Here is a 12,195-nt window from a genome sequence, read left to right on the forward strand (position 1 = left end):
GCTGCACACAACTGAGGGAGTCCTGTACTTTCCGTCTTTGACGACACGTAAAAAAAACTGCGCATACCATAACGGAAAATATTAGTAGTGGTTTAGAAACCGTGACTTTTCCAAACCGCGGTATACCTTGAAACCGTTTATCATTTCGATTTATCGTGCAGCCCTAGTGTAGTGCACAGACTTTATAATCATTGTGAAATTGCAGTTTATTTTGCTGCACCGGCAGTTATAGGGTTAATGCGGGAGAGACTAGCTAGTTAGTTTGGCTGCTGCGCCTGTGATACAGCTGTTCTGCGTTCTGATTAAAAGTTAAGACACAGAGCATCTTTTGTCTGGCGTTCTTCAAACATTACAGTAGACGTATTTTGTTTTACAAACAGTATCATTTCATCAGTTAGTCATGTTAGCACTCGGCTAACGTATACAACATTTTTGTTTTAAGTGTTTACAGTTTAGCAGCTAAACTGTAGCTGTGGGCACCATTCGCTTGCATAAGTGTTTTTGTATTTTATGTCATTATTTTAAGAATGGATTGGAGCACTATATTATTATGTAAAAGTGCTTTGTCAATGGTAGCACTCGCTAACTTGCTCAAGGACTCCTCTCTGTGCCAATCACAACAGGCTTGGCCAGCTGACCAATCAGAGCAGAGTAGGCATATGGAAGGGAGGGGTTTGCTCTGAACTTGCTTGGAACGAACCGTTTCGAAATCATTGGCAAATGACTTTAATATTAAATGTATATTCTGAGAAAATTACAATGTTTTCTGACCTTAGATGCATTTAAACCTGTTGTAGAGGACTCCAACACAATATTAGGACACTTTAAAAAACTCATAGAACTTGGCACTTGTCATTGTTATTGTCAAAGGGTGTGTTATTGTGCAGAATGCTGATGTTCACTTACTTCATTGCAGCATAATAAAAGCTCCCAAACCACACAGTGGACGTGACGATGTGCACAGGCACCATGACTTTACCATACTGTTTAAACGTCTTTTTAAATCTCTGAAACAGTCCGATAGACTTGTCCTGCAGAGGGTCGACATCACCCTTATTCTGAGGGGCAGACCCAGTATCAGCCTTATAAAGACCCTCGGTCCCTGCTAGACTCTGCGGAGGGTTTAATGGCGTTTCTTCCTCCGTGGACGTTTTGCGGCTCTCTTTCATCCTGATGACATTAGTGCAACTGAAGCAGCGTGAGGTCTGGACGGTCACAGGAAGCTCACGCACAGCCCAGGTGTGACTCAGGTACGCGGAGCGCAGCAGGACCACGCGCCGCACCGTGACTGGAGCCCACATCCGCTGCATCACCTCCTCCACCTACAGAGCGCCACCTACAGGACCTGCGCATCCCAAAGAGGTTAGCGTACAATTACACCCAAACTATTAACATCTGGCTGATGGTCTACACTAACAAGCAAAAGTATCACTTGATTGAATCTGTTTCTTTTGATTAAAAAAAAAAAATTACACATATAAAAGTATGAATTTCTAAAAAATGTAGTTTTTCAAATTAAATGCAATTTTACACACACACACACACACACATACACACAATTTGAAAGATAAGATTTTATAATAATCAAAAAATTTTACCACTTTTAATTTCGACAAAGTTTAGCTGCTTTGATACAGATAAAATGCATTTTTTTAAGTACTATGTTGATTCAATTTTAGGTTAATGTAATACAACTTATAACATGTTATTGGAAGTTTTAAAGTTAACTACATGATTATTGTTATTTAGACATTAGTAATGATTCAAAAGTCACTCAAGTTGAGCATGATAAACACATGCCATTGGTCAGGTTAGATAAGGGTCATGGCTCTGTCAATCACCAGACTGATCAGGTTAAAGACAAAGTACTGTAATTCCAGAGATTAATTAAGTTAGTTTTAACCAGTTAGCTAAATTTTACTATTTATCTGTTCATAATTTTTGCAGTGGTGAGAATATTCCCTTAAACTTTCCTCAGTCCTTTAAATGAAAGAGGCTTTCAACACAATTCTGACATGTTTCTCGTCTTCTAAGCAAAAGACCAAGCATCTTTAGCTGAAAAACTAAATTTGCAGCGCTTTGTTTAGTTTCATAAAATTATATAAATACAGAGATTTATTCAGTCACAAGAGTTTCAACACATTTAATCCACCAGAAGTTCGGGACTAAATTCCTGACATGTTGTTTTTATGAAGTATAAATGTTGGTCTTCTATGTATGACATTGGGGTTGTTTTAGAGGACAGACATACGTTTGCAGAACTAAAATCACTAACGTTAGAGCTCAAGTTAACAGGGCCCTGATCTAAACTTAAACACACACTGCTTTGCCACTCCTGTAGGATCAGACACACATCTGAATCTGAAACAACACCAAATGTATCAGCCGGGAAAAAAATAGTTAGAAACAGCGTGGAAACTTACATTCACCTCTCGAAGGTCTGCTGTGGGTTTAAGGAGAGTCCTCGCAGCGCTCCATACCTCAGCAGACACATGTCATGTACACGCACGTTCTCCAGACTCATCCACATGGAGCTGCTGCGCGCGGCATCATGGGAAGTGTAGTCATTTGGGGGGAAGCGTTAGATAGCTCACTTTAGGTTCAGGGAATTCTTCTTCTTCTTCTTCTTATGATGTTTAATGGCGGTTGGCAAACCAGCTTTTGGTGCATATTCCGCCACCTACTGGGATGACTGGGATGGCGCTGATATCAAGGGAAATGCTAATTCTCAAAACAACAACAAAAAACCTCTATCTTAGTTAATAATGATGTTGATGCTGAGCCATATACTATTCTACAATAATCAATTGCTGACCTAATTAATGCACTGTATACCCTTTTAAGAGAACGTCTAGTAGCTCCCCAATCTACTCCTGCCAAGCACCTCAGCACATTGACTCCTTTCTTACATTTATCAACTAACTTCTGAATATGTGACCCAAATGTTAATTTGGAATCCATCCATACTCCCAGATACCTTATTAGTGATACTTGCTCTAATGTTTGGTTCAGGGAATTGAAAAGGCCTTAAACTTTTATCCACCCACCTTTTTTATCCAACTTTTGTACTTGTTGTTGTTGTTGTTTTGTATCTATTTTTTACAACAAATCTGTTTGCATTTGTTGGGTGAGTTAATAAAGCATTAAAAATATAGCAATAAAAAGAAAAGACGTTCAAATATATATTTTATTTTATTTAAAATATATATTTTATTTTATGTTATTATTATTATCCTATTTTAATCTATGTTAAATGTGGATTTTTTTCCCCCGTAGTATGATATTTAGAATAAGGTTTTCGTACAGCTTTTATATGTGGATTTATATTTATATTTCTGTCATTTTCTAAGCCATATTATCAAAGCAGTAACATGGAAAGGTGGTATATCTCGTTTTATGTTTTTCCCCCCCGTTTGACTGGAAATTATATATAAATCTGCAGTTACGTTTTGTCTCCACTAGATGGGGAGGAAACGCGGATCAGACTCGTACTTCTCCATAAACTCAAGTAGCAGAGCTGTAGCCTATGGAATGTGAAAACAGTGAAATATATATATTTAAAAAAACATTTTTTATATAATTCATTATTCATTCATATTTTCAATGATTATTCTTCTTAAAATATGTAACAAAATGCATTACAACCTTTATGGTTATTCCCATTAATAATTATTACAAATATATATATATATATATATATATATATATGATATAAAGTTATGATGGTATAAAAAAAGGTGGTTCCTCTATTTTTGTGTTTATCCAGCAGACACTCAACTCTGACTGATTAGTGTACTTCTATTCACTCTTCACTGTGTTGTATCACAATGACTGATGTTTTGTACTAAAAATGGAAATTCATTGAATCATATCTCAGGGTCTTCCTCTGATCACTGTTTTAGAGCTCACAGACAAGCCCTCTCCATTCAAAAACCTTTTATTTTGATGATGGCCTCTGCGCTGATCAGCACAGGTCAACTGGAGCCTTCTTTATGATTTTATTATTTCATAATTGTTTGTCTGGTTTCCTATAGCCTGAGGGGAGCAATCAGTAATCCTTTGTGGATGTTGCTAAAGCCTGCAACATGACATAGTATTGTCTTTCATGACCAATGCTACCTTCTCCCTCCAATCATCTGGGTCTCTGCCTATAGGCTATCTTCATCAAGTTGTACTTACAAATGAATCAACACTGGCTTTTATCTTTCTTTGATTTTTTTCGTTATGCAACCAAGATGATTAAAAAGTCTTCTTATCATCTTGTCAGTTAATATGAAAGAAAGTGGTCCCCTGAGTCAAATCATAAAACTAAATTCAAAGAAACATAAGAGGATTAGACAAACAGTGGAAACCAAAAAACAGATAATGGCAGTTTCATAAAATGTCATCATACATTTAGTTTGACTTGAAAATATCGGGGCACATATCCATACACAGAGCTGTTCCGTTACTTTCTCTTTCAGCCTGGGGGCCTCAAATCACATCTTATGATCGATATCTCATGACCAGTATGACCATTAGTGTGAAACGAGACATGAAGAGACTCACTACTCGGAAAATTAACTGACTATTTATAAGCAGATTAAAACATTCTTATGTGGATGAGTAGGGTCACTAAGCAACAGCTCTGGGCGATCACTTTGAAGGGGTCACCATGTTAAATATGTCATATGAATGAATCACATACCGTTACGAGTGTTGAAAGCAGTATGAAATGAATGAGAGTGATTATACATACAAATGGCTATTTATATTCAAGTAGCCTACAACTGCTGATTTTAGATGTGAGATGAGAAAGTACTAAATAAACACTGCTCAGTGAAATATAGTCTATGCATCAAGGCATAAAACATCAATAGTGATTGGTTGAAGAACTTAATTCAGGTCAAATCAGTCCTCATTACACTGTGTGCAACTCTTGCCGGTTGGTTGTCAAAGAGGACATTTTCAAACAAACAGTCCTTCCTGCAGGGATATTGACACTTAGACCTTTGGCTTTCTTATAAGTGCATTGACCTCCCAGTCCAAAGACTGCTCAGTCTGATCTTTCTTGTGGCAAGGTCAAAGGCCTAGTGTGAACGCACAGAGCTTTTACAAACCCGCCTGAGAGAATGAGAAATGATGCATGTCAGACAGACTGAGCTCATGTGAGAGTTAGAGATATACCAAAATATAAAATTCATTCAAGCAGAAGTGCTTCTTCTTCTTCTTGCAACTGGTATACTGCAACTGCAAGTATAATTTGGCTATTATTTACACACTTGAGCTCACAAGTTTGTGTAAAACAAGCATGAGAAGACAAAAGCACTCGTCTCAGTTGCACAAAGCTCAAAATACACTCAGACAGATTACTCAAAATGTTCATGTACAGATTGATGAGAGTGACGGAGCGATGTGGAAGTGGGTGGCCATGTATGCTAAGAGGTTAATGATTTTAACTAAATTGTAGTTGTAATAATTTTTTATGTAAATGTCATACTTCATACATTTGACCGTGAGATTAATTCTCATTTTGCTTAACTACATATTTTCCCTTTGTCATGTTATTTCTGCTAGGCTGCATCTAACAGGTATTTTGAGTGAGTTATGATGAAAAGGTTCTTGCCCCCTGTAGATGTGGAATATAAAGTTCTGATATGTGGCAGTGCGACGCACTTAAACATAATTTCTCATCTGAATCCAATATACAGTAGCTGCCCTGAACATGCATGGTGTGTAATATTGTCACACCTAACTGTGAGTTAAAAAAAAAAAAACTGATTGACATCTACTCAAGTTGGGTTTATATACCTGTTTTACATGATCAAAATGAAAATATGGGCCTATTCCTTGTACTTTTCATGCTAGGTTAAGATATTAGTTTAAGTCTAATAGTTCTTACAATATAAACCATTGTGCCATTAATGCTTTCAAAATATAAATGCAACTCCTGTAACCTATTTATGGAAAGTGCCAGCATGTAAGGTGTCTGTGTCCATGTTTTTCTTCACACTGAACTGAGGGCACTTCCCTCTACTTTTCTCTTTAATCAACGCTTTTGGAGTTCCTTTTCCTGTTTTGAGTTTTGATACGCTCCACTGAGCTCACATAATAAGTTCTGGACATCAGCTCAACCTTCTAAGCAGACCGGAAGTGCCCAGGTGTTCCGGAGCTGCCATTTATTCAAATAATACAATCAAAATGCTCTCTAATAGCGGTGTTTGTTTCAAACTGCCAACATCCTGTACTGAAACATGTAAACGAACATGAGGAATGTTGGCTACATTTGTTATTATTCGAACAGGCAGTCCATGTTCCAGTTTTAATGCAGCGTAACCTACTGTCAATATTACATAAACTGATTTATTTTAGTACCCTATTTGTTGAGCACTGACATGACTAGGGACTAAAATATCCCTAAGGTCAAGATTTAAGATGCTCGGTAATGCAAACAGCATCGCTGCTGCCCCGTACAGAGCACGACTCCGAGCGGGGGTGGAGCGCGCGCTGAGTAATTCTCCAGCAGTCTACACAGCTCTTGCATTAGATCGTTCACCATAAACCACGTCCTGCGATGCTTGGCAATGTGAGTACATTTTCTTTTGCTTCTACTTCTACTTCTCCTTTTGTTTTTATTTTTTTTATTTTTTTTTTTGGAGGTATCATAATACTAATTTTACTTGATATAGCCTTTTTACTCATTATTTTGCCGTTTCATTTGTTGTTTTATTGCTTTATCTATTTCATTTTATATCATACAATATATTGCTGTAGTTGTTTTTGTACTTTCTGTTACTATTATGTAGGTTTTTTATTGACTGCACATACTATGTCTTTACTTGCAAAAATTGTTCCCACCTCAGCAACAGTTCAAGAGACTAGAATGTGCAGGCTGTTAACTTTATATAGCCTAACCTAAATGAATGAACAATAGCTGCATACTTCCACAGGAATTTTGTGCAAATCGTTTAAATATCACTTTTAGTTTATTCCCGAGGTGTGACTCTGGAGGCATTTGAACTGCACACCTGCTTGTGAGAGTTATGTCAGGGGGCTGCACCAGACTGTGATTTATAACACCACTTATATCCTTGTCGAATTTTAACTCACCAAGGGGCAGCTTTTTATAATCCAAATCAGCTGTCATAGAGCATTAGGAGTGTTTGAATGCTATTCCACTGTGTTTGACAAATCCACTCAGTAAGTGTGGTTTATCGAATACAAAGGCTGACGTCTCCTGAATATTGGTGCTCTGTCACTGGGCTTGTGAGTAATGTCTTTGAATTTAGTAAAGGTCGAGACTTGGCCCTCTGATGAATTACTGTTAAATTGACAACAAATTCTATCTATCCATCTTTTCTCTCTCTCTCTCTCGCTATATATGTATTTATGTATATATATTTTATTGATTGTGTGGGCGCATTTTTCATATCTGTATAAATATGTTCTCTTTCTGAGGGAATAAAGTAACTGTTGATGCTTAAAGCAGCTATAGGGAAAATGGTAAGAAACAATCTGTCAGGATGAGCACTGCTCACATTGAGTCAGTTTTTCATAACAAGCTCCCCACTGGATGTGACTTCTGACCTAATGTTCAGTGTCACGTCTGACAACCTGAAATAGAGACATCAGTTAAAGATTGTTGAGAGATGGATGATTTCTGTCTCATTTATGTTCCTTTTCTGTATGTTTGTGTGTGTATATACACATGTGCGTGTGTGTGCATGTGTGTCGGTATGTCCGTTTCTATTTTAGACCATTGACATGAAGGGGTGCAATAATCAATATGCTCTGAACACCTATCAGAGAATGAAAACAACAAGTGTCTTTAATGCCACCAAAGCGCTTTAAAATCAATATGTCACTTGCAGGACTATTGGGAATATACTCTGATTCACCCACTATTTTGAGTCCAATAAGCTGTGATTTCATGGTTTAAAAAGATTAAAAACAACATGTATTCAGAGGAGATTTTAAAAAGCTTAATTTTAAGAAGAAGGGGATTTTAATTAGAAGACGTGACAAGATGCTCAGTACAGAACACTGAGAAACAAAGCAACAGCGCATATGATAAAAACAGATCTTATTCAACGTATTGCTGAATATTTCATTTTTTTCAGTTTGGTTCACTTTTTACAAACAAGCATATCCTTCCTGGATAAAGTGATGTGCACAGCTCATCAGGTGAGCTGAATGTGGGATGACTTTATGTCTGTATTAGTTTCTCTAACATTTCATCATATTTAGGTGTTTTTTGCGTTGCCTTCCAGATACAGCGTGGTTGGTGAATAATAGTATTTTCCATGTTCTAGCTTAGAATGTGTCTTGCAATAGCCTCAGTACTTCATAAAGATGCTTCATTGACGTAGTCGAAGTCTAGTCCTTGACCAAACATAATCTTGTTCAGTGATTCAATATTAAATATCCTCAAATATGCTAATATTGATTGTGCCTTACAGAAATTGTTTGACCAAGCATTTTCATTCTAGAGACACCTAATAATGGTTGTTTAAAAATTCTATAAATAAACCTACAAACGAATTTCCCATTTAAACAGCTGAGAGGAGAATGACATTTCCGCTTAGGCTTCTGAAAATATTTTGAGGCAAATACCTGGAACATTTCAGGGATACATACAGTAGCCTATATATTTTTATGCACCAGATTGACTGGTGTCATTATGAGCAAGGTATGTTTTCGTTACTCAATTCGTTACCTTAATATCGATTTGACATCAAATATTAAGACTTGATCGAGATGCAGTAACTTCATTTTGTATTCAGTTTGGTCAGCAGTTTCTTCCAGTGGTAATTGGGTGAAAATAGGAAGTTAATCCCACACTGAAATCTGTTTAATGTATATGTAGGCCAAATATGTTTGATGTTCAATTAACCTCAAATCAACGTCATGTCCAATTTTTGACATCAGTTTGATCTGCATATTTGACCTGTTTTTGACGTCAATTTTCATGTCAATTTGACTGGGAGGTGACTGGAATTCACTTGTGGTAATGAGCTGCAGACCTGTAGGTTGCCAGGTTGTGTGACTTCCAGTAAAGCAATTGCATGGCCAGTCTTGCAAGTTGACTGCTCATTTACAATGGGACTCCTTCCAGGAAAAATCTGCTAAATTAATGTGAGAACCCCCTAAGCAGGAACTACTAGGCTGCCATCAGCCCTAAATGGTAATGGCAGCAAATGCATTAATAGGAAGGATGTTTGCATATAGTTCCACCTCAGTACAGCAGGACACATTCATAGTGTTCTTGACTCTATACTGACCTCCATTGTACCTACCTCTAGTCATGTAAGTGCAAAGTGACTAATAGCAGTGATTGGCCTGATCCACCATATCTGAGGGATTTCCTAGGTTTCCTAGGAAGGTCTTAATGTTTCCTTTTCCCAATGTTTAGAGCAGACATTGATGTCAGTAAAGATGCTGCACGTTCAAGCTGTATTGTGTATCTTAAGCATAATGTGTTGGTAAGGTTCTGTAAGTGATTGTTTTATGGAAAGGTATGCAGAAAAGATCCTGCTGCCTCAAAGATATCACTGAAATAAGTTGAAATAAGAATAAGTTTTCATAAAGAGTAAAATAAACAGTGTTGCAGGCTGGAAACATTTCTGCCTCAATTTTAAAAGAAGATAATTGCCACTTTTTACCTCACAATTCTGACTTCCTCAGAATGTCAAGTTTATATCTAACCATTTTAAATTAACATATCACAATTATGTGAGATGTAAGTTAACAAATCTGAGAAAAAGTCAGAATTTTGAGATTTTGAGAACTTGAAGAAATAAAATCAGAAATGTGGGGCATTGCCCAGCAGGCACCTTGAGATCAATTTGACATCAAATATTATTCAAGACTTGATTAAGATGCTGTAACATCATTTTAAATTCAGTTTGGGTGGCAATTTCTTCCAGTGGTAATTAGGTGAAAATAGGACATTATTCCCAAACTGAAATTGTTTGAATGTTTATGTAGGCCAATATGTTTGACGTTCAATTTACATAAAATCAATGTCATGTCAAGTTTTTGACATCAGTTTGATGTGCATATTTGACCTGTTTTTTTATGTCAATTTTGACGTCTTTTCATCATCAATTGCCAACTGGGTAACTATCAAAATTGTGAGATATAAAACCAAAATTGCGAGAACTAAAGTCAGAATTGTAAAACAGAAACTGAGAATTGTAAGCTATAGGCTAAACTCACAATTCAGAGAAAAAGTTAGAATTGCGAGAAATATAAACTTTCAATTTTTAGAAATAAAGTCAGAATTGTAAGATTTTGTTCATTTACAGTGGGAAGCCTCTTGTTTTGTATGTCAGATATCGAGACTATGATAGATGAACTTGGAGTGGTTTTCATGAGTTTGTTGTGTGAAATATTTTATGAATATAATGTGGATGTTTAGGGTCCTTTTTGCAATTGCACTTGTATTTTTATTGTATGTGTGTGTATTAATGGATGCATATTTGTGTATGTATGGACGGATGTATATGTATATGTGTGCATGCGCATATCCTTTATTATTATTTGGTGTAGTATTATTGAATATGTTTTGAATATCTGTTTTTGAATATTTTCTTGCAATTTTATCTTTCTACAATAATTCAATCTCAGTATTGCTGAGCAGAAAATTAAATAAACTTCAAAGTTTTATTCTGTAATTTATCTCTATCCTTTAAGCAGTTTATTGTAAAAACACCAGATGTTGCTCACAATGCTTCTGGACATTTCTCACAACAACTCTCTTTCTTTACAGCAGTTATATATGGGCGCAGCATCATCTATCTAACACCACCTGTCACCAAACAGTACATCAGGACATGAACTCCTCAGAGTGGCCCACACTTTCTCCAAACTCGTCTTTCAGTCATACAAACCACAGCAATGAGTCAAGCAGGTCCAAGTCGAGTGCTCCAGCCGCCTGTGAGCAGGTACACATTGCACCTGAGGTCTTCCTTACTCTGGGTCTCATCAGCCTACTTGAAAACATCCTGGTCATCCTTGCCATTGTGAAGAACAAGAACCTCCACTCGCCCATGTACTTCTTCGTTTGCAGTCTAGCAGTGGCCGACATGTTAGTGAGCGTGTCCAACGCATGGGAAACAATAGTCATCCACCTGCTGGCAAACAGGAGCTTGGTGATTGAGGATCACTTCATCCGTCAGATGGATAACATCTTCGATTCTCTCATCTGTATCTCCGTGGTGGCATCTATGTGGAGCCTGTTAGCGATCGCAGTGGATCGCTATGTGACTATCTTCTATGCTCTGTGTTATCATAATATAATGACCGTATGGCGAGCTGGGATTCTCATCGGCAGCATCTGGATCTTCTCCACAGGTTGTGGGATCATCTTCATCATCTACTCTGACACGAAGCCTGTGGTGGTGTGCCTGGTGGCCATGTTCTTTGCCATGCTGCTGCTGATGGCGTCGCTCTACAGCCACATGTTCCTGCTGGCTCGTTCGCATGTCAAACGCATGGCGGCATTGCCGGGCTATAACGCCAACATCAGGCAGAGAGCTAGCATGAAGGGTGCCGTCACCCTCACCATACTACTGGGCATCTTCATCGTGTGCTGGGCGCCATTTTTTCTCCATCTCATCCTCATGATCTCCTGCCCACGGAACATTTACTGTGTCTGCTTTATGTCACACTTTAACATGTACCTGATACTCATCATGTGTAACTCTGTGATTGACCCACTGATCTATGCGCTCAGGAGCCAAGAGATGAGAAAGACCTTTAAAGAGATCTTCTGCTGTGACGGACTACGCAGCCTCTGGAACCTGATCAGCAAATATTGAACAGGATTCTTGGAAGAACCTGGACTGATGGATAGATGTATGTGTGTATAGATGGATGGATGGATCGGTGCATAATTGCAGTGGAGGAGGGGTTGGAGTTAAAGAGCCTGAACCTCTTAATTAGGAACAGTATATATTATTTGTACACGCTTTTCCATGTACCTCATCATGTGAAATGTTTTGATGTTGCAGTGGATGTTTCATGTTGTGTTGTTGTAAAATACTGAAGTGTTCATAATGTGACATTTTGTTATATGTACTGTATTTATTATAAGAATGACATATTCCTTAGCAGGGGACAGTTGTCAGGTCAATGCAGTTTGTGCACAAAAACAGCTTTAATATTAATATGTAGAATAGAAATGTGTTCATTTTCAGATATTTTCTTTTTTTT

At 37.5% G+C, this 12,195-nt stretch overlaps 2 protein-coding genes across 3 annotated transcripts in view; one reads left to right on the top strand and one right to left on the bottom strand.

Annotated features, from left to right (window-relative positions):
• Window positions 1-2,536, bottom strand: part of LOC107741733 (uncharacterized protein C18orf19 homolog B) — a 5,176-nt gene extending 2,640 nt beyond the window's left edge. The window contains exons 1-2 of the mRNA XM_016554506.1: window positions 2,424-2,536; window positions 907-1,345 (exon numbers count right to left, since the gene is read on the bottom strand). Of these exons, the coding sequence (XP_016409992.1) occupies window positions 907-1,310 (404 nt within the window). The 5' untranslated portion in view covers window positions 1,311-1,345; window positions 2,424-2,536. The remainder of the gene's footprint in view (window positions 1-906; window positions 1,346-2,423) is intronic.
• On the top strand, window positions 1,297-12,004 carry LOC107741731 (melanocortin receptor 5-like). 2 transcript variants are annotated; one of them, XM_016554503.1, is made up of 2 exons: window positions 1,297-1,362; window positions 10,751-12,004. In XM_016554503.1, exon 2 carries the CDS (start codon window positions 10,815-10,817, stop codon window positions 11,799-11,801), a length of 987 nt encoding a protein of 328 aa, XP_016409989.1. In that variant the 5' UTR covers window positions 1,297-1,362; window positions 10,751-10,814; the 3' UTR covers window positions 11,802-12,004. The 2 variants fall into 2 exon arrangements, with proteins under 2 accessions (XP_016409989.1, XP_016409990.1); XM_016554504.1 differs by lacking the exon at window positions 1,297-1,362 and adding an exon at window positions 6,497-6,565.
• Window positions 12,005-12,195: the final 191 nt, after the last annotated feature.

This window comes from Sinocyclocheilus rhinocerous, unplaced genomic scaffold (genome assembly GCF_001515625.1).
Source record: "Sinocyclocheilus rhinocerous isolate Xijiao unplaced genomic scaffold, SAMN03320098_v1.1 scaffold616, whole genome shotgun sequence".
NCBI classification, from domain to species: Eukaryota; Metazoa; Chordata; class Actinopteri; order Cypriniformes; family Cyprinidae; genus Sinocyclocheilus; species Sinocyclocheilus rhinocerous.